This window comes from Phlebotomus papatasi, unplaced genomic scaffold, assembly GCF_024763615.1.
Source record: "Phlebotomus papatasi isolate M1 unplaced genomic scaffold, Ppap_2.1 HiC_scaffold_97, whole genome shotgun sequence".
NCBI lineage: Eukaryota > Metazoa > Arthropoda > Insecta > Diptera > Psychodidae > Phlebotomus > Phlebotomus papatasi.
Window position 1 is genome coordinate 49,361 of NW_026604988.1, and position 22,185 is coordinate 71,545.

General features: G+C 32.3%; 2 protein-coding genes across 2 annotated transcripts; both read left to right on the plus strand.

Moving 5' to 3' along the window:
- Positions 1–1,084: 1,084 nt before the first annotated feature.
- On the plus strand, positions 1,085–21,087 carry LOC129809412 (uncharacterized). Its single transcript, XM_055859219.1, has 2 exons — positions 1,085–1,326; positions 19,998–21,087. Exons 1-2 carry the CDS (start codon positions 1,293–1,295, stop codon positions 21,077–21,079), a joined length of 1,116 nt encoding a protein of 371 aa, XP_055715194.1. The 5' UTR covers positions 1,085–1,292; the 3' UTR covers positions 21,080–21,087.
- On the plus strand, positions 12,613–16,586 carry LOC129809411 (uncharacterized). The gene is made up of 3 exons (XM_055859218.1): positions 12,613–14,763; positions 14,830–15,628; positions 15,745–16,586. The coding sequence occupies exons 1-3, from the start codon at positions 14,661–14,663 to the stop codon at positions 16,067–16,069; spliced, it is 1,227 nt and encodes a 408-aa protein (XP_055715193.1). The 5' UTR covers positions 12,613–14,660; the 3' UTR covers positions 16,070–16,586.
- Positions 21,088–22,185: the final 1,098 nt, after the last annotated feature.

The window sequence follows — 22,185 nt, forward strand, 5'->3', positions numbered from 1 at the left end:
TCCATCCAAATCTTTGAAATTTTGGTTTAAATACAAAATTTGTATAATTTCACGAATTTGATTCAAGATAACTGAATGGCGTCTCCCAACTTCAGCTCTAAATCGAATTTGTATGCACTCCGAGTTAGCTCACATTAAGAATCTCACCTACATAAGCCGGTTAGGATTATCTGTCCCTTTTCAAGCTCAATCTGAACCGTTTTATGAATGAGCTGTGCGTGTCTTAAGCGCTTTCCGAAAACCGATCTAAGGATTTCTTGTTCTTTTTGAATATGATATACAGAAAACGTAATTAAACATCATTTCATCCTTATGCAATAACTTCAATTCATTCCTTCTATCAATTTTTTCAACGTCAAATTTTAAAGAAAACCATCTCAAATTATTTTACAGATAAAAAATGGAAATTAAACAATCTTAAGTAAAATTAGCGAAGAGTTCTCTCTAGTAAGATCAAATATTAAGCAATACTAGTACGCTTTTTCTAACTATTTTTGCAGCTTTTTAAATAATTGGAGGGGTAAATGATGCTGTCCTTTCTGTGGGGTTCGAGCAGAAGTAATTGAAACAGTAAGGGAAAGTGGTCTGCCTTTGAATGCGGCAGCCTTTGAACATGTATTTTTCTCCCTTATTTCCCAAACCAAAAATTCTATTTTATTAATCGAAGTTAATAGAAAATAGTTAGTTGTACTGATTATAGTTTAGAGAGTATAGGGTTTTTGTTTTGGAAAATGAGAGAAAAGTTCAAATATTCAAAGGCTGTCGCATTCAAAGGCAGGCCACTTTCCCCTAAAGAAGTTTACTTTCAAGTTATTGAATATCCAAATTTTCTACAGTAGTCTAACAGTAGTTCTACAGTAGTTACTTTCTACTTAAGGCTAAATTATTTCAAAAGGTATTTGCGATCGACCACTTGGAGCGGTAAAATACCTGAAAAACCTAACAGCACTGGCATGAAATTCATGCCAACCGTCACCTACTTTCCACTTGCATGAAATTGGTAACGTCAGTTGTTAACATTCTGTTTACTTTTCGCTGTTGCTTGGTTAGAAATACCAAACCGGGATATTAGATGTGTTCAGTCGGGTAAGAAAAGAGAGGGAGAGATCATTTGTATGTTTGAGTGATCACGTCATTCCGCAGTTATTCGGTGATTCTCAAACAATTCAAACGTCAGTGTGACATTTAGTTTGTGAGTGATCCAGGATCTCCTGGAAGGATCATCCCAGTGACGAATAATTCGCAGTGCCAAGGAGAAAAGGATCAGAAAACGAGTCAAGTAATCAGGAATTATGATTGAGAGAAGCGACATTCCACAGTCAAAATGTAAAAGTCAACATTTGCATAAAAATCACACAAAAAAAAACAGAAAATTTATTATCTCCAAATTCACCTGAATTTGAAAGAAAACATTCAAGAAAAATGGTCAAAAATATCATCTGAAAGTTGTGCTTCCAAATTACTTTACAAACTTCTTAAGTTTAAATTCCAGGAGTGTCAGTGTTTGTTGATTATTGTTTCTCTACAATTTTTCGGCATTTGCTAATTTTATTCTATTTACCATTCAATTGACATTATCAATGGGAAAATATCTTGAGATATTGGCAATATGTTGAGACTTTTGCACACAGGTGACATTTTTTTCTTGGATGTTTCTTTCATTAGTAGTAGTATGTAAACATTTTGAGGTCACTGTGGGTGGGATTCCACCTGTTGACGTTCCCATATTCCATCGCAATTTTCAGTGAAACATTCAAAGGTTTACCCACACGGTCTTATAAATTGATAAAATTCAAAGGGATTCCTAAACAAAAAGTGTTTCAGCAATCTCTCAAATTAAGAGATCTCTTAATAAAAAAGACTTATTTATCAAGGGGCTATTCATAAGCTATTAGAGTGGCTAGAGTTGCCCTGAGTTCCCTTAAAAAATGTATAGGGGCCAATCCATCTCAAGACGACCATAGGGGTACCCTTCATGGTCTTAGATGTTTTTGAATTTCACATATGTTAAAGTACACGATAAAGTAATATACCCCTATTTTTTTTTTCGTCTGAAAAAAAATCCTGGCCGGAGATACATGGCATCAAAGATGGCGCCTCGCGCTTCATTCCACAATTGCGATTTTTAGCAAATATTTTAAAATGCTCTATTTCGGGAACGGGTTGAGATTTCTTCTTACTCTTTTTTTTATTTGAAAGATAATTTTATACTCTTTAAATCGATATACTTGATTTTGCATTATCTGCTTAAGTTTTTTTGTAACCGTCTCTTAAATTTTGTTTTGAAAAAATTTAAAAATTAATTTTTCTCAAAAACCCCATTCTCAAAAATTTTGATTTTTTTACTGTTGATCAGTAACATTGAGTACTACATTCCCTGAAAAGACGAGCTTCCACTTTTGCATTTACTGTTTTTTAAAAATATTTGAAAAATTACCATGTTTTCAAAATTAAAAATAACCAGTTAAACTCAAAATTTTGAGTTCAACTTTTCAGGGAATATAGTACTCCACAATACTTATAAACAGCCAAAAAATCAAAATTTTACGAAATCAAGTTTTTGAAAAAAAAAATTTTTTTTGAGTTTTAAATAAAAATGTCTTTTATTGACAAAAATAAGCCTTTAAATCATATTAAACACAAGTACTAATTATGTTTTTTGTTTTCTTTTAGTTTTTCAAAAAAAAATTTTTTGAAAATTTTTTTGGATTATTTTTGAAAAAATTTAAAATTTTTTTTTTTGAAATTCCGTTTAAAAAAAAATCTACATATTGACACATGTGTCAAATGTATCTTAAAGCTTGATTTTTGTCAATAAAAGACATTTTTATTTAAAACTCAAAAAAAAATTTTTTTTTCAAAAACTTGATTTCGAAAAATTTTGATTTTTTGGCTGTTTATAAGTATTGTGGAGTACTATATTCCCTGAAAAGTTGAACTCAAAATTTTGAGTTTAACTGATTATTTTTTATTTTGAAAATATGGTAATTTTTCAAATATTTTTAAAAAAAAGTAAGTGCAAAAGTGGAAGCTCGCCTTTTCAGGGAATGTAGTACTCAATGTTACTGATCAACAGTAAAAAAATCAAAATTTTTGAGAATGGGGTTTTTGAGAAAAATTAATTTTTAAATTTTTTCAAAAATTTTTTAAAAGACCGTTACAAAAAAACTTAAGCAGATAATGCAAAATCAAGTATATCGATTTAAAGAGTATAAAATTATCTTTCAAATAAAAAAAAGAGTAAGAAGAAATCTCAACCCGTTCCCGAAATAGAGTATTTTAAAATATTTGCTAAAAATCGCAATTGAGGAATGAAGCGCGAGGCGCCATCTTTGACGCCATGTATCTCCAGCCAGGATTTTTTTTCGGACGAAAAAAGAAATAGGGGTATATTATTTTATCGTGTACTTTAACATATGTAAAATTCAAAAACATCTAAGACCATGACCCCTCGATTTGCGATTTTTTCGGTCGTTTTGAGATGGATTGGCCCATAGGATTCCAGTGAGTTCCCTGGCCAAATTGGTTCAAGTTCCTCGAAATGAGTTAGACTTTGTTAATTATTTTCTCGGTTCCGAAAAGAAGGAGACTGGCGCGAAATTTGTCAAATTGAAAATTTTAATATTCGATATCTTCCAATAGAATACAGAACAATACTTCAAAATTTTACTACAAATAGACTTCATGAACAGGGTTGTGCTTTTATATAGCAAAAAATATTTTTTACATTTTACATGTAAAAAATATGTAAAAATGTAAAAAATATGTAAAATGTAAAAAATGTGTAAAATGTAAAAGAGGAAAATGACGCATTTTTGAATCTTTTGAACATTTCCTGTTAGCAATACCAATATTGATATTTCTTATGAGAAATTTCAAGGAAACATTTTTGGGAAAACCATGAAACAAATTTCATTTTGAAAACCCATAGATATGAAGTAATTGAGCGATTTTGTACACATAAAACATACTGCCTGTAGTAAAAAATGTTAATTTTTTCTAATTAACACTAAACCTACCGACTGTTTTTGGCCGTTTTTCGGTCAAGTGACAAACTGCGATAATGTAGGATTCTCAACAAATTTGTTTTGTAAAAGAGCAATAAATTAAAATTTGAATGCTGAAAAATATGTTACATGTATATTTCAGGAAATTCATAAAGTTTGATAGGGGCATTGTACCGTTTAAAGTATGTGTTTATTTTAAACCCGTCAATTTGACTGGGTCTTGGTAGGTTTAGTATTAAAAGAACTTCGTCCTTTTTTCACAGATAGATATTTCAGAATGTTGTCTATATTAAATCCTTAAAATGTTAAGCTTTCTGACCGTTAATGAAAAATAGAATAAAATTTTATATTATTAGTAAACTAAACATGTAAAGCAATGAGACATAAAAATATGATTTTTTTTTCACTATTCGTAATTCGTCAGTTAAATCAGCATTTGCCGTAACTTCCTTTTGATAACTTTTCAGGAGACGAAATTTTCAGTTCAGCATTATTTTTCTTAAAAATGAGCCCCGAATGCGATACTTTTGAGTCAAAATAATGAAAGTGCCACTAATAAACTGTAAGTTAACTCGAGGAAATCTTTATAAAATTATTTTAAAGCTGCAATATTGAGAAATATGTTAGAAGAAACACAGTAATATTTTATCGTAACTTCCATCGTTTATAAAGCCGTAACTTCCAATGTATGGAGATTCTGGAAGTTACGACAATTTTCTAAAATGCATTATATCAATTTGAATTACTCTAGTGATAATAGGCGCCTTTTTTTGACTGAATTAGTCAATAATACTGTTATCCCTGTCCCTAAAAGTTTTTATTTCATAAGTCTTATTGAATGAATTTTGTGCGCCACGTCGCTTGTTTTGTTTTGAATTAATGACAGATGGGCAGGGATTTTTTTCATTTTTTTCTCTAACAAATATTGAATTAAAATGAGTTAATGTTGCATTATTTGCACTGTCTTTCGATATTTGGAAGAGTTTATAAACGTTTTATTGAAAAATATTGCAATTTTGCTGCAAATTACAAGCCACGCAAGTGAGCAAAAGAAGTTACGGCAAATGCTGATTGATTAGAAATGGAAGTTACGACAAATTCTGATAAATTTTTCTTAATTAAGGGCACTTACGATAATTTTTGTTTAAAATAATTTTTATTGGGCTTATAAAAGTTTCTTTTTCACAAGTGCGTTTAATAAACAAAAATACGCTGATTCCAAATATGTATATATCTCAAAATCGCGAAAATGAAGTTACGATAAATGTTGATTTAACTGACGAATTGGCAAATGACATGACTTGATCAATCAATTTTTAAAATAAAAAAAACTTTATTATTTTTTATAGTAATTATATGGACTATTTTTTATGAGATTTTGATATAACAATAACCGGAACTGCTTCAGCATAAATTGGTTAATATTGTGTTCAAATTGCGCGCAACTTACGCTTAAAATAATTTCGCTTGTATGTAGTGCACTCATAGCTTCAACACGAAAAGAATAAATTACAAATAAAAAGCGCACAGCTTCAGCATAAGACGGTTAAAATTGAATGTAAAATCCTCACAGGTTCCGAACGAAACGTTTCGCAATTTTGATCGTTTTACTCAGATTTTGTGCAGATTTTATTAAAATCGATACAATATCGTAATTTTTGGATGATTTTTTGTTTAATACGTTAGTTACAGTTTAATAACTAATCATGGGCTAGGACTAGTCATGGGCGCGTGTTGGTGCGCAAGAATGAAGGAGAAAAGGCATTCATCGTCAGTTCTCTTGGATCTTTTAAATCTATGGCCAAGTGACTCAGTTTTCATTGTTTTTTCCTATTTTCATTAAGTTTATGATGTCTACTGTTGATTAGCTTTCTATCCATTTTCTTTAATAAATGTCTATAAATTTAGATGAAGATCCTCAATTTAATTTTTGCATCTTGTATTATTTATAATTTTCTCTAAATGCATCGTAAATTTGTATATGCCAGATTGAACTCAGGGATGTCAAACGAATATTTTTCTTAATTCAGACATTCCTTCTCCTTGAGCTTTTGCTATGCTGCTCCTTCTTATGTATACTTTACTAACATTTCTTTCTCGTTATATGATTATAATAAGTCAGTTTTCTTTTGCGAATGTAAATGTTTTCTGTATTTTTTGTATGAAAGCTCGAGTGAAAATAAAATAATAATAATAACAAAGGACAATGGTTTCTAGAACATGTTAAAATTGGCCTCAGATCAATGTCTAAGAAGGAGTACCCGATTTTCCCTGGTAATTGTAGTGAAAAATAAAAAAAAAATTGAAAACATTATCATTACTACAGAATCAGTATTAGCAAGAAGAGACTGATTCTCTTCATGAAAACATTATTTTCTGGGATGTAATGTCTTGGACAAGGTATATAACAAGTCAAAAAAAATTGTAAAGAATTAAGAAATAAATCTTAATTTGACTGATTTTCACAATATTAATAATTAACGGAAAACACAGAGCAATTGGAAAACTCCCTGAACGTAGGTTAAAAAAATTATGTGTCATTTATATGGTTTATATTTGTTCAACAGGGCAAAGGAAAATTTAAACTGGGGTTGCCAGTAAATTTCACCATGCATTTTCGACGACAAGTTTTACGGCAAAAAGTCGCAAAATATTTTACAGATTACAAAGAAATCTTTGATTGAGTGAAAAACAAAAATTTACATTTGAAATTTGATGCATATAAATCAATTTTAGACTTTTTACATTTTAACTTTACATGTTAAAAATGTAGCACATGTTAAAAGTTTTTTTTACTATGTAAAAAATTATGTAAAATGTAAAAAATTCGCCCAACCCTGATCCCTATCTAGTCTCTGGATTCGTTAAGTTGGTTAACGAATTGAAATCGCGACTACCCTTGACTTGATAGGAGACTACATAGCCAAAAGCTATCTAGGCATCTTTTTTTTTTTTTGGACATGCCTGGATAGTAAAAATTGCTCTGAAATTGGACCAGAAATGTCTTAAATATAGTTGAAAACATTCAGTAGATGTAAAAAATGCTAAATAATTAAAGTTATGTGAAATTTATGCACAAATTTTACATATTTAAAATTGCATTTTTTGTATGCAAAAGTCCATTTTTCTTTACATCTAACGTTTGAAAGCTTAGAATCGCTGTTATTTGAATCTAAAATTTCTTTTCTAAGGTTAATTTTTTATGGATGTATGGTTGCCTATTTAAAAATGTGCCACCCTTAAATTTTATTGCTCGAATTCAAAGAGGGAGCAAGAATATTCTCATTTCTTTGAAAGAGAAGATTAAATTAAATTAAAAAAAAGAGATATAAAATATTTTGATGTATTAACTTGTTCATTTTCCTCTTTAGAAGATATAAACATTTAAAGACTTGAGGTCTCGTGTTCACTAATCAAGATAATTAGTGAAAATAAAGAATTATAAAGATGTATAAATATAAAAAATAGTTTTTAATCCACGAGGTTTGTTAAAAAAAAAGACTTAAAAATTCTGCAAGCTACGTACATTTTGTCTGAAGTACTCTTACATTCTTAACACAAAAATTAGTAGAACTCTTTAATATCTCTAGAATATTATAACAATATTCTTGTTATCTTTCAGAAGCATTATATCATATTAAACAATAAATAATGATAAAGTATTTACAAAAAAAGAGCTTTTCTTATGAACGATGCCCAATTTTAATACTCCCTCCGTCCCGAAAAAAGTCTTACGTTTGCTAATACATTTTATATGAAAGAATGTACGACATTTTTGGGACAGAGGGAGTTTTAATTTTCTCATGCAAATATAATTTATAAATAAAGTATAGATAAAATTCAATCACTAATACTCAAATTTGCAATTAATTGAAAATTGTGATTTTCCGATAAATAATACAAATGAAATTAGAAAAATTATTTCTAACGTTTTTTTGAGAGTTTTTTAATCCCAATAGAATAGAATAGAATATTTATTTGGTTAATGCCCCGGTTGAATGCAACAAGTTGGGACTATACACTATTATACATTTTAATATAAAATACAGATATATTTAGAACAAAAAGTATACAATCAGATGCTTAACAAGATGAAAAAAAATGGAAGTGCTACAGAGTTGTGATAAAAATTAATCAAATATTAAAATTTTAATATTATTAATTTAGCGTTTGATTGGCAAATGATATCATTCCCAAGGAGCATTTATCGCTATAAATGAGTAGAGATGTCTGACATCTATACGAAAACGATGGCGAAGACTTTACATATTTCTTCTATATAACTGCATAAAATACGTCCATATTTGAGTGAATGGGGAATTTTTACATTCAAAATATAACAATTATTTATTTAAGATATAATCACGACATCGTGTAACGGTATAAAGTATCAACTATAACTATAATTAATTAATTAATTAATTATATATATTATATATATAGATATAACTATAATTTTCGCTCCGAATCCCTATGCTTTTGCGTTGTGCTTTGCAAATGTTTTATGTTTTGGCAAATTATGTGAGTCAAAAAAAAAAATTGTAACGACTTTGTAAACTAAAGAATGCTTATACAGCCAATGATGAAGCATTTCCGCCGTTTGGCTTCGGAGGCTGGTCACCAACGCTAAGACGGCGGCGGACGCATGGTATGGGGGGAATGCGGAGTTGAATAAAATTATTATTATTAACTGAATAAAATATAATCACTATACAATATCAATTTTATAACTACTGATCGTAGACTTGTCATTTCTTTTCCATTTTCATTTAAGACTTGCTTAAATATTTTTCTCAAATGAGTAGTTACCCTCAATGATTCAGTCAGATTTCCTGTGACTCGTGCACTTTTATTGCGTATGAAGATTTAATGCAACAACTGTTTTACGTTAGAGGACACAATATTAGTGAACAAAATTTCCTTCCCGATCTGAAATTCTCAAGGGAAAGCTTTGAAATTAAAGAAAATAAAATTGATTAAATTTATTGCTTTTCCCATTGTATCGCAGGAAAAACTTATGGATTTCAGATTTTTGTTGCGTGTATTGATAGAATACATCACTTTAAACAAAATTGTGAACAAATATCAGCACACACAAATGTTTTTTGCATAAGTTCTTCATTAAATTGGGTTTTGTGTCGCCAATTTTCTATAATTTTCCACGCCATCATTTTCTTTTTGTCTCCATAAAATAAAATCAAGATATTATAACCTGAATAAATAAGAAATATATAAGAAAACACATTTTTACATATTTTTTTGATTATATTCTTATTATGTCGTACATTATGTATACATTGCAGACTTCTTTTATCAAAAATAGCACTTCACAATAAACAATGTGAAACACTGAAATGATATGCATTTTATGGACTTTTTCTGCACTCTGAACACTCCTTCTGCAATTTAATTTCACGACAGAAGATCAGGAAGTTGTTGAATTGCTTGTATTTTCAATTAAGGACTGCAATTAAAGAAACAAAATATTAGCTCTCTCGAATAAAGTATTAATTCACTATTTTTCTATCAATTGTCCTTACTTTGTCAAATTTGACCTCTTCTATGTATGTACTCGACTTTACAGTACACGCTGGTGCACTTAAAGACTTTAGCTTATAATAAGCATCACTTTTTTCACAAGTTTTCACTCCAAAATGAATATCTGCTTGATAAACAAAGCAGAATTTGACAATCTGGCAGCGTCCTACAAAAAGAACACAAGTTGTATATAACTTGTGTCTTTCATGGAACAAATGTAACTAAAATATATCAGAACATAATGTTCATACAATTTCACGACATTATATGAACATAAAAACAAGATTATGTAAGAATAATATACTTTCGATATTTCCGACATAGATTTACACATTTTCACTCAAAAATAGATTACATTATGACTTGTTTATGGATCTAAAAATATTTAGTCGTCATTTTAAAGAAATATATCATCAGTGTTGGCACGGCGACAAGACACGTCTTTGCGACGTGTCGTTACGACGTGTCGCAAACGTCGTGTTGTTAATTATTTTGCGACACATTTTTCTCCAAATTTAAGTAATATTTTTTGATGATCTAAGACTCTTGGCCAGCCGTATAATAATCTATCTCCCTGTACACCATGATTGCTTCCGATTGATTGTAGACTCTACAAAGGTTTCAGATGTCTAGACTCGTTGTTGTGGTCCAAAGGCCAGCAAGAGACGTTGCAAACCGAATAAACGTCAAATGTCCCATTTTTTTAGTGAACGTCATTTGGCAAAGCGCCATATGATCAGAACTACAGTAGAGTCTCACTCTACTCCATATTTGGTTCCAGATTTGACACTTCGGTCGCACTATAGTCCATGTCATATTTTAAGATTATCAACGACTTTTAGTATTGAATTTGCTCGACGGCTTCCACTTTCTTTGCAATTGTGGTACTTGTCCTCGCTCTCTTCATCATGGATCACAATTATCACAACTACTCAATAAAGTTTGCCACAGTTTGGACATTAACGACGTAAGACAAATCGATATTGTAAAAAAAAAAAATTTTTTGCAAGATAAGTCAACCCATTTCTTAAGCATAAGTGTTATGCTCCAATCGTACTTTTACTTACATAAATACTTTTAAGGATGGTCCCGGGATAAAAGTTGTTACCTTTACTAATAGCTAGTATTCGGTGGTGTAACTCTCATTCGCGGCCTAAGGTTTAACCGTTTTGCCCATTGTCAACACGATGCAGTTAACGTCGTGCGACGTCGACGTGTCGTACGACGTGTCGGTGCGACAGCGACGTGTCGTAAATTATATGCGACACGTCGGTCGTTTGCCAACACTGTATATTATTATATTAACTGGAATTTATCAAATAAAATGTATTATTCTTATTAAAAGAAAATAAGTGATATTTTCTAGGTATCTTTGAGTTAAGTTATTTTTCTGGTATGCAACGCATATAATTTTTAGATAATATACTTCCGTCATGTTCATGCATTATATTTTTTAGAAATAGATCGACTACGTTTAAAATATGTTGGTTACATTTGGGACATACATTATTTGGATATCAAATGCCCCTTGGGTTAAGTGTTGAATAAAATTTCTTTTACACTGAACGGAAAAGAAGATTAAAAAATTGTTAAATGTTGTTAATTCCCATACAGTGATTAAACAAAAGTTGCTATTTTGGGGTTAAACAACATATTTGTTGCGTTTTGTTTAATTTTAATCTCCAAAGTTGTTTAAATCTTAGATATCAAAAATTAATCAAATTGTTGTTAAATATTGTTACAAAGTGATTAAATTTATCAATTTTTTAACAACATTTATCAAAAAAATTTTAAAAAACCCTTTTATGCACCTCTTAAATGTCTCTTAATTTTAAATTAATTTTATTTTATAATAAAAGAATCATTTTCAATTTTTACTGAATATATTTCCTTCCATTTACATTATAAATTTTACATTTTTCTGGGATGTTTGAAATCATTTGACAAATTTCATTATTAATCTTCCTACTAACATAATGGTTTTGGTGTCTGTCAAATTTTAATTCATTTTTAAACATTTGATTTCGAAATATGAGGTACCGATTTTTATAAGTTTTTCAAGAAAACGTCTTGCCGTGTACTTAGTCTTTTCGTAAATTTCTAATGATTTATTTCCGTGCTTAATGTTCATACCAGGTTTTCTTTGCAAGATCATTGTAATTCAAAATAATAGAGTTTCCATTTAGTTCAATTTTCTTTAAATCTTCGTTACAATTTGGATTAAAGAACATGTCAGAAATTTGCAAAGAAGCTTACCAGAGAAAGTGATATATTTTTTCGAGACGTACTTTTCGTATAATATTTATCGTTGTGCTTTTCTTCGAATCTTTGACATGCAATTGGTCTGAGTGGTCCGCTTTGCTTAATTATGTGAGCATAGTGTGTTAAGTAGTGATACTTCGGCTTTAGTTACTTTTTAAAAGTTTTTGATATAGTTTATTGTGACGAGAAACGAGATTATTCACTTGGACAATTTCGTTTTCACTGACTGAAAATTTTGAAAGAATCATTACTATTTTCTGCAAAATTATTATAAATTTCCACACAGGATCAATAGATGAAACGAATGAAGCTATCAGCAGTTTAATAATTCGTACAAAAGTTGCCGATTCAGATGCGAACATTTTTAGTTTTTCTTTTTTCAAGTGCATCCTTGTAATTACCAGTTGAATTAGAAGAATATTCGCTATCATATTAAAATTTGCTTTTTGCCGCATTAAGTTGGTCGATTCTAAAATATTTCTTTTCGCAATTAAATATGACAGCGCACTATAAAGATCATAGTGAATAACTACTTCATAAAGATCATGCATATTATCCTTGAAAAAATTTGTAGTTACGCCAGTTACGCACAGTACAGCTTTCCTCCATAAGACTTTCTAGTTGCAAATTTTGGAACATAATATTCTCCCTGAAACATATGACTTTTTTAAGGAGAAGTTCTAAAGCTTTTTAATTTTATTTTACCTAATCTTCGCCAGAAAAAACCACGCAAATATCCTAAGAGAGAATTTCAATGGATCGGCAAGACATAATCAAACTCCGGCTCTGCGTGGTCTAGAATTAGGTTAACGAGTCCCCTCCTCCTGTTCTTCTTATCCAGTTTACCATTTTTCTCATGGTATTCTTTAAGGGAAATTCCTTCTGAACATTTTAAAATATCATGGATCGAGATAACAGTCCAAGAGGACACTCGAGTGTTTCCTCGTTTTGGTTGATCCCGGCGTACTTCCCTTCCGGACTGCACATTTTGACGCCATTCTCGACGGAATATCATTTTTACGGCCCCAGGAGGAAGGATTTCATTGATATCCGTTTCCTCGAGGTCGCAGATATTGTCTGAGGTGATTCCACGATCTATAAATTAAAGAAAAAAGTCGAGAAATAAGACAAGAGGGAGAATGAGGTTATGGAAGATGAAAAATACCTTTCAGGGCTCCGTATTCCTCGGGTGCTACAAACTTGTGGCACAGAGCCATCAAATTTGGATCGTTACAGACCTCCCCCATAAACAAAATTAGCAAATTTGCGTTTACCACTTGTTTTTTAATTTAATTTTATTGACACACGCGCAACTCACTTGGCATACTTCAACTTCATAATCCAATTGACTGAGAAGAAATGTCAAAATTAAAACTTATTTCAACAAAAAATGTTTAAAATTTGTTAAAATGTTGTTAAGAAAAGAAAACGAACAAATTATTGTTAGAAATAGTTTATTGTTGTTTTTTAGTTGGTAAAAAAAACAATTTTTGTTAATTTTATCTCCTTTTTAGACGCAATTAATGAAATTTTTGTTTATTTCGTAAATAATCTCTTTTTATCTCCAAAAATAAACAATTTTCAACAAATTTTAACTCTCATTCCGTTCAGTGTATCTATTTGTAGATTTGTTGCTACGAATTCATCGAATGCTTTAATGGAAGAGTACGTCAATCCACGGGTGCCAAATTTTGTCGTATTAGGTTTAGCGTATTCTAATAGATATTGACGCCAAGTTTTCTGCAATGTGGATTTGTTTTTTTTAATTTGAAGTTAGAATGGGTTAGGCTATGGTATATTTTAAATATGTGGAGAATTTTTTGGAACTTGATTGAGATTGTAATTTTCGTAACTTTGTTATTATAAATTTCTTTTGTGCTGCATCTAGAATGAAGTTCAAGAATAACCCTCAAGAACCTATTCTGAGCTACTTGAACCTTTTTCAGTAGGTCTTTCTTTGCTGGTCCCCACACCAGCGCTGCATAACTCATCACTGACTCGAACAGTCCATGGTACACCAAGATCCGGACCCCCACAGGCGAACCACGTCCCCCATCGCGACGCATAACCCCTGTAAGGGTCGAAAGACGCGCCAAGAGCATCTCAATGTGAAGCTCAAAACTCAGGCTGTGGTCAATAATGACGCCCAGATATTTAAATTGAAAAACCCTTTCCAGCGTCGAGTTATTCATTGTCAGGTCACACCCGTCACCAGGGTTGGGCCATTTTTTTACATTTTACATCGTTTTTTACACAGTAAAAAAAGCTTTTAACATGTGCTACATTTTTAACATGTAAAGTTAAAATGTAAAAAATATAAAATTGATTGATATTATGCATCAAATATCGAATTCAGATATTTGTTTTTTACTCAATCAAAGATTTCGCTGTAATCAGTAAAAAAAATTTGCAGCTTTTTGCTGTAAAGCTCGTCGAAAACGCATGGTGAAATTTATTGGCAATCCCAATTCAAGTTTTCTACTACCTGGTTGCACCACTGTTATAGTAACCATCTAAATGACTCATAATTTTTGAACTTCCACAGGCTCAGGGAGTTTTCCATTGTTCTGTGGGTTCTACTAATTAACAAAATTGTAAAAATAATTCAGATTAAGACTTGTTTCCTACTTTTTTCATAATGATATTTTTTCTGATAATTTGCTATATACCTCGTCCAAGACATTACATCCCAGAAAACAATGTCCATGAAGAGAATCATGGTGCTATTCCAATGAAAAAATGAGCATGTTTTTTTAGCACATTACTGTTCCCAAGTACTAAAAAGGATCATGACTGTTCCCACATGTCTCCAAACACTGCTGTCAAATATTACAGTGTGAACCAATAGTGGAGATGAATGTCAACATTTCTGATGAGTTTTTGTCTGTGATCGGCCAGGGAATCGTGGCCTATTATTTATTGTTGGTGCTTTATCAAAACGATGGTAATCATCAAGGTAATTATGAAAGAAAAGTGATAAATGTGCGAGATTAATTTAGAGTTCGTCTTTTCAAATTTCAAGACCTCGAACAACGAAAATACTGGGTCCATCCATTTTTAAGATGCAGAGATGAAAAAGGTTTATTTTCCACCATATATCAAGAACTTTTGGATGACGAGATGATGTTCTTCAACTATACAAGGATGACAAAAGAACAATTTGAAGACTTGCTAAGTATGGTGGATCCTCACATTAAGAAAGTGTCCCAGAGGAAGGCCGTCTCTACACGTGAAATGCTTTTCATCACCTTACGGCACCTGGCAACAGGAAGCACGCAGACCGAGTTGTCGTACAACTTTCGTGTTGGACAACCAACCCTGAGCAAAAGAATAGGTGAAATGACACAGGTACTATGGGAAGTTTTATCCCCAGTTTCTCTTAAACCACCTACTACAGAAGAGTGGAAGAATATTGCTAGACAGTTCTACGAAAAGTGGCAGGTACCTAATTGTGTGGGTGCTATAGATGGCAAACATTGTGTAATGATGGCACCTGAAAATTCTGGTTCAGAGTTTTTCACGCACAAGAGAAATTTCTCAATAGTTCTGCTTGCAGTGGTTGATGCGAACTATAATTTCCTATTGGTTGAAATTGGTGCACCCGGAAGTTACAGCGATGGTGGGATTTTTCAAAACAGCGATTTTGGTAGGGATATTTTAAATCAAACGATAAATATTCCGGCAGATCAGCCTCTTCCAGGACAGACAAGGAATTTCCCTCACTACTTTGTTGCTGATGCAGCATTTCCATTAAGAAGAAATGTTATGAAACCGTATCCGGGGCATGTCCTCCCACAAGATAAGACATATTACAACCAAAGGTAAAAAAGATTTCTTTTAATTTTCAAAAATAAATCAGACAACATTTTTTCTATATAAATATTATTCATTATTTTTATTTACATACATGCTCTTTGTAATTCCCTCACATTTTTAGAATTTCACGCGGCCGACGAATCGTCGAAAATGCATTTGGAATATTAGCTGGAAAATTCAGAATTTTCCATAAACTTATGTATGGAAATGTGAACACTGTTAAAAATCTGATCTGTGCATCTGTAGCGTTACATAACTTCATAAGGCTCACAGCACCGAATTCAGGCATTGCTTCCTTTAACGATGGTTCTTCGACTTTGCTTCCAGAATCCATGCAGACTTTGCATAGAGATGAAATTTGTGAAAATTCTCAAAATGTCACGACAAATGCAAAACAAGTCAGAGATCAACTTAAGGAATATTTTAATAGAAATAGAGTTGTTTGAAGTTTAAATTATCACTGTTAATTTTGAAAATTTTCTTCTTGAATTCGTTTAATAAATTCCTGTGTTAATGACATGAATTCAAGAAATTGGCGTTCTGTGATCTTCAGTTCTTCGAATTTCTGATTCAGAAAGCCAAGGTACACAGAAAGGCTTGTCGATGAAATATTCATTTTATCTGCAGCGGCATTTAAAAAGCGTACCATGGCCTCCATTCCTTGGCCATTGACTGATTGTTCTTCGCGTACAAAATTATTTTGGCATCTTCGCCTGTTTCGAATAGACTCACGTGTGTTGAGACTTACGCGAGGTCTTACTGGAGATGTGGTAGGCGATTGTGAACAAACTGTAGGCTGTGGTTGTGTAGAATTCGGTATTTGATTCTGGGATTCTCGAGATTCAAGCAAAAGAGACGGTAATTCTTGGATTCTTCCCCTGGTAGTCGTAGGTATGTTATCAAGATCAGTCAAATCAACTGATTCAGCTGTAGTGCAAACTGGATGCTGTGAATTTTCAGTCTGAGCACTATCATTGGTGGATTGATTGGTGGAGGAGGATTTACTTCCAAAAACAAGCGGGGATGATGGCGGGACCACTTCTGGCGATATTGCACGATCTGCTTAAAGTAATCCAAGAACTATCTTATCAAAAGTAAAATTAATCGAAAAATTATCCATACCTGATAAATCAATGACAAATACTTCATCTGTCGGAGTAGAAGTAGAACTTGACGGAGGTGTCAATCAAGTTCGATTTTTCAATATTTTGGCCTTTCCATCGATCTGATCCTTACTCCGTGGCCGTTTGTAGTTACTCACAGGGAAGTCGTCAAGCTTTAATTTCTTATTTTCAAGAAATTGTAAGCTTTTGAAGTGGCACCAGATTGTTAACGGTGGAGCTGAAGATTCGCTGGGAGTATTCAACAACCTTTTTGTTTGATAGTACTTTTCCTTCAAGTATCTGATCTTTCTTCTTACGTCTTCGCCTAATAAAAGGAATCATGTAACCAAATAACATGAAAATCTAACATTTATTTTTTCCTTGAAATCCGCCGATTTTTATACCTGACAAGCCTATTTCGTTCCCAATCACCTGTGTCTTCCGAAATCTCTTTTCACTGTCTTTGTATGCAGGATCTGATGTATCCCAGAGTGATGAATTTGCACGCATATATTCTATAATTAATTCGAAATGGTCCTCACACATCGCGACTATATTTTTTACCACTTTGAAACACACAAAGATTTGAAAAATAACACGAATATCAATAGTGTGAAGATAACTGCGAAATAAATTGCTGTTGCCAAGTTTACCTAAACTTTGCAAAGTTTACATAAACTTTGCAACAGTAAAGTCATTTTCACCCTGGCCGATCACAGACATAAACTCATCAGGACTGTTAAAATTCAACTCCACTTCGGTTAATACTGAAATTTTATTAATTCCATGCGATTAAATTGGACCTAAAATCTATTTATGCACATGTATATTCCTTTTAATTGAAATCATATCAATGTATTACTCCACAAACTATTTGATCAATCTAAACGTTCGTTTTTTTTTTAACTTTAGCGCCAATGCTACAAAACAAATAATTTTCTTTGTGTTGGTTCCTATCACGACTCTTTGGTGGTTTTGGAACACGACGAGAACTGGGGAATATATGAAGTTTTTGTATGGGAAGAAGAACCTATTATCTTGCGCCTGATCTTGCATTTCATAATAAAAGAAATGCACAGAACAGTATGACAATAAAATTATTAAATTAATGTTGTCGATTTTTCAACCGAAATCCAAATTCGAATATTCCCGCTGCCGTGCGAGCTCTCGCCCGATCACAATGCCATCTGACATTAATTGAAATCACATGTGGGAACAGTCATGGTCCTTTTTAGTACTTGAAAACAGTAATGTTCTAAAAAAACATGTTCATTTTTTCATTGGAATAGCACCATCAGTGTCACTTTGCATTCTGCACAGTAAAAAAGAGAAAATTGGCTAGTTGAATTCTATTAGTTGAATTGAACTAGTTGAAATTTCGAATAACAACCATTGAAAAAATCAACTTTCAATTGAAAAGGAATCAATTAAATTGCAGAACTAGTAAAATTCAACCCTCGATAATGGCCCAAATGCAATAAATAGTAGTAATAATTACTATAATAGTAACAAAATGAAGCAACAAAATGGCATAACGTCTGATTGAATATTGCTACGATTATCGCGTGTAATAGAATCAATTCGATTTTCGTAGTAATTTTTCAATCGATTATCGCAGCAAAAAGTTCAACTTTCAACTAATTTCGTTTGAACTCATTCTTCTTCTTTTTATATTTTGTGTAATTTCAGTACAATTGTTGAAGGAAAATTCAACTTACTTTGCTTATCAACTTCGAAAATTCAACTTGTTTGCTTTTCAACTTTGCTTACTACGATAATCGTTGCAAATTTACTACAATTATCGATGCTCTCCCATTACACGCGATAATCGTAGTAATTATTTTTTACTGTGTGCGGTAATGAATGTTAACATATTTTAAATGTACTAAAAACCATCGTGCTTTATTATTAAAATGTGACTAACGTATTAAACAAAAAATCACACAGAAATTATGATATTGTATCGATTTTTAATAAAATCTGCACAGAATCCGACTAAAACGATCTAAATTGCCAAACGTTTCGTTCGGAAGCTGTGAGGATTTTACATTTAACTTTAACTATTTTATGCTACAGCTGTGCGTGTTTTTGCTCAGGATTTTCACCACTTTGTGCTGAAGCTGTGAACTGTTTATTTGCAATTTTAACCCTTTCGTGTTTATTTTAAGAGCGTTTTACATAAAACTGAAATAATTTTAAGCTTAAGTTGTGCAGGATTTGAACACAATATTAAACTTTTTATACTGAAGCTGTTCCAGTTCTGTGACTTAAGTAGTGCGAGTTTTTTTATGCACAATTATGGTCGTTTTTTTTTAATAAAGATTGATTTAAAAATATATATTCCGGCCTTATTTTTTGCGCAGAGTGCTTTAACCATTTTTATTAGGAACACAAAATCCTTAATTTTTTCTATTCTTGTAGTTTTGATTGACTTTTTAAATATATACAAACAGCTAAATAATTTTTGACCACTACTTCTATTAGAAGCACTTTCTTTTAGTTTGAAGTTCTGGCTAAATGGTGATTAATAATACAGACAATATATCACTACACTATATCAGGTGTGATTCTTACATGATCACACCTTTTTACATTGCAATTATTGAAAATGTGCAAATGCACTAAATTGTAAGTTCTTCTGCGTATCATTATATCAAAGTCTGTTAAAAATAATCTACATACATGCTATAAAAACTCAACATGTTAAGGATTTAATTTAGACAACATTCTGAAATACATATCTGTGAAAGAAAGACGAAGTTTTTTTTAATTACAAAAAAAGTAATGTTATTTTACAACAGAGAGTATGTTTTATGTGTACAAAATTGTTGAACTATTTCACATCTATAGGTTGTCAAAGCGAAATTTTGTTCATGGTTTTCCCAAGAATGTTTCCTTGATATTCCTAGTACCTAAGCAATATCAATATCTATATTTCTTACAGGAAATGTTTAAAAAATTCAAAAATGCGTAATTTGGCTTTTTACACTGTACGTATTTTTTTTAATTTTACATATTTTTTACATTTTTACGTATTTTTTACATGTAAAAAATATTTTTTACTATGTAAAGGCACAACCCTGCCCGTCACCAGTCTCGCCGAAAATCATGAATTTCGTTTTTTCAGCGTTCACAGTTCCCTTTCTTTGGTTGGCCCAATCATCAATTCTCTGAAGATCCCTTTGAGCAGCGTCTCTGAGAAAAGCACAAAGAAATACTTTTTAAGGGAATATTTTTGTAATTGATAAATATTTCAATCTGTCATTAATAGATGGCGTCGCACGGCGTTTTGCTTGCTCTTGCTGCCCCTATGGCTACCACATTGACTTGGATTTTGTCAAATACTGCGAAACATTGCACAGGACACCACCAATTAGTCGAAGGGTACGATCAGCTCGACGACAGCGCCACTCAATGGATATCATGATGGGTTTCATAAGTGTTCCGGAACCAACACCAGCACCAACCAAAAATACCGAATATGACTCAATTTGTGCCACAGATGCACTTGCAGATGCCGTTTGCAATTTCGAAATGACCCTCCTCAGTGCAGCTGTCAAAACAGAAGCAAAAATTGCCGAACCAGAACCCGAAGGAGGTCGAAGTGCACTGGAGTATGCTAGAGAGCAAATGGCACAGCATTTGGGACGAATTCGTAGTTTGGAGGAACAACTGAAGGTAATACCGGCTCTCAGGCTGCAAATTGATATGTTGACTGAGGAGAAACGTCGGCTCGAAGGACGCCTTTTGCTATCGCCCAAACTGTCATGTCGCCGAGATGTTGGCAGTCAGTGCATTGGGATTGGACAGGAAAATGCATATACAAACACAGAACGTATTGCAATGATACCCAAACAGCTACAATGTAGTCCAAATATTGAATCTCGTCTGACTCAGACAGCAGCCATTGTCACCTACACACGTGCAACTTCCACTGAAGTAGCAGTTGCTGTCCAAAGTGTCATGCGTGATGCATCAACACTGACAGATATGCAAGTTTTGGCAGTTGAACCTGAAACAGTTGCAGCAATTCCGAGCATTAGTACAGCAACTCAGACATTTGCTCATCAATCAACTGATAAGTATCAACAGACAGATTTATCAGTTGTCTCAAGGGGACTTCAATGTGACATTCGACCTGCAACAGTTGAGGTTAGAATGCAAACAATTGATCCAATTGTAATCTATGCAGAAACACAGACGCCATCTCAGGAGTTATCTTGTTCCGAGACACAAACCGAAGAGATTATTTTTGACGTTAGCGAAGACAGTGAAATGGAGGACGAAGATAATGAATCCCTAAAATCTCCCCTGTCAGCCATCAATGAAGATACCGAGGAGAGAGAAACGTAAGTTGAATGTATTTTTCAAGATTTTACACTCAGTCCCGGCATTAAGTCCTTCGGGATTATGTACCTCACGGAATTATGAACAAATAATTATGCAAGTTTGCCTACCATTGGGAGTCAATTTATGAAATCATTTTTGAAATACGCCTGAATGTGTACTATTTTGCGACGCGGGAAATTTGAAGACAATATGCTTATTTTTCAGGCTTTTATTAGGGTAAAATTTTAAATATTCTAACAATTTATTGGAGATGTCTGGCCAAAAAGTACTGTAGTAGGCGTAGAGGCATATTTAGTAGAAGCTACTAAATACGCCTCTTTTTTCTCGACTATTATGTCGTATATTTTAAACAATATATTGTCCTCTGCAATAATAAAACTATTTTCATCATTTAGAATTATCTTTAAAAATTCAAATAAAGTTAAAAGATTTATAAATATTTTGCCTCATCTTCAGTTGGAAACATTTTCTTGATTGCTGCTGTATATTGCTGAAATTCGGACGGAGTAATTTTGAGTCGGTGGAACAAATGATTGACAATTATTATTGCAACCATATCGTTTTTTTTTTTTTTTTGAGAGGACGTTAAAGTCTTCGAGACTTTATAATTATCCATTATGATCTGCCCTCTTACGGTTCTCTCTAACAATTCCTTCAAAGTGGTACCTTTTACGGGAAATTCATCACCTTTAAAATCATCTTCTATTGGAGTGAGTGACGAATCAACCTATAATTAATGCAGAAATATCAAACTGGAAGTTACTTTTCTTTCATCATCTATTATAAAACTGATATCAGATACTTCAAAACCACAAAACATATACTGAAGTGTAAGATTGTTAGACTGTACATGGACTGTAAGAAACCAAGAGGCATAGCGGATACTTGATACCTCTTCTCCTTGAACTACTAAAGGGGAAAGGTATGACATTACAGTCCATGCACTACCTTAAGACAACCTAACAAGCTTTAGATTCATCTTGCACCGCGAAATTCAAACCCTTCAAGGACATTCATTAAATTCTTTATTAAAAATTGCCCAACTTGCATCCGGAAGCACATAAAAGTTTAACTAAACCGGCAATGACCAAAAAATGTTCACTAAAATT

Bases quoted from the DNA above. Each gene is read 5' to 3' on its own strand.
- LOC129809412 (XM_055859219.1), top strand. From the start codon at position 1,293: ATGATTGAGAGAAGCGACATTCCACAGTCAAAAT. The intron at 1,327-19,997 runs GTAAAAGTCAAC...TGTCATTAATAG, and splicing joins CGACATTCCACAGTCAAAAT to ATGGCGTCGCACGGCGTTTT.
- LOC129809411 (XM_055859218.1), top strand. From the start codon at position 14,661: ATGAATGTCAACATTTCTGATGAGTTTTTGTCTGTGATCGGCCAGGGA. The intron at 14,764-14,829 runs GTAATTATGAAA...TCAAATTTCAAG, and splicing joins AAACGATGGTAATCATCAAG to ACCTCGAACAACGAAAATAC. The intron at 15,629-15,744 runs GTAAAAAAGATT...TCACATTTTTAG, and splicing joins AAGACATATTACAACCAAAG to AATTTCACGCGGCCGACGAA.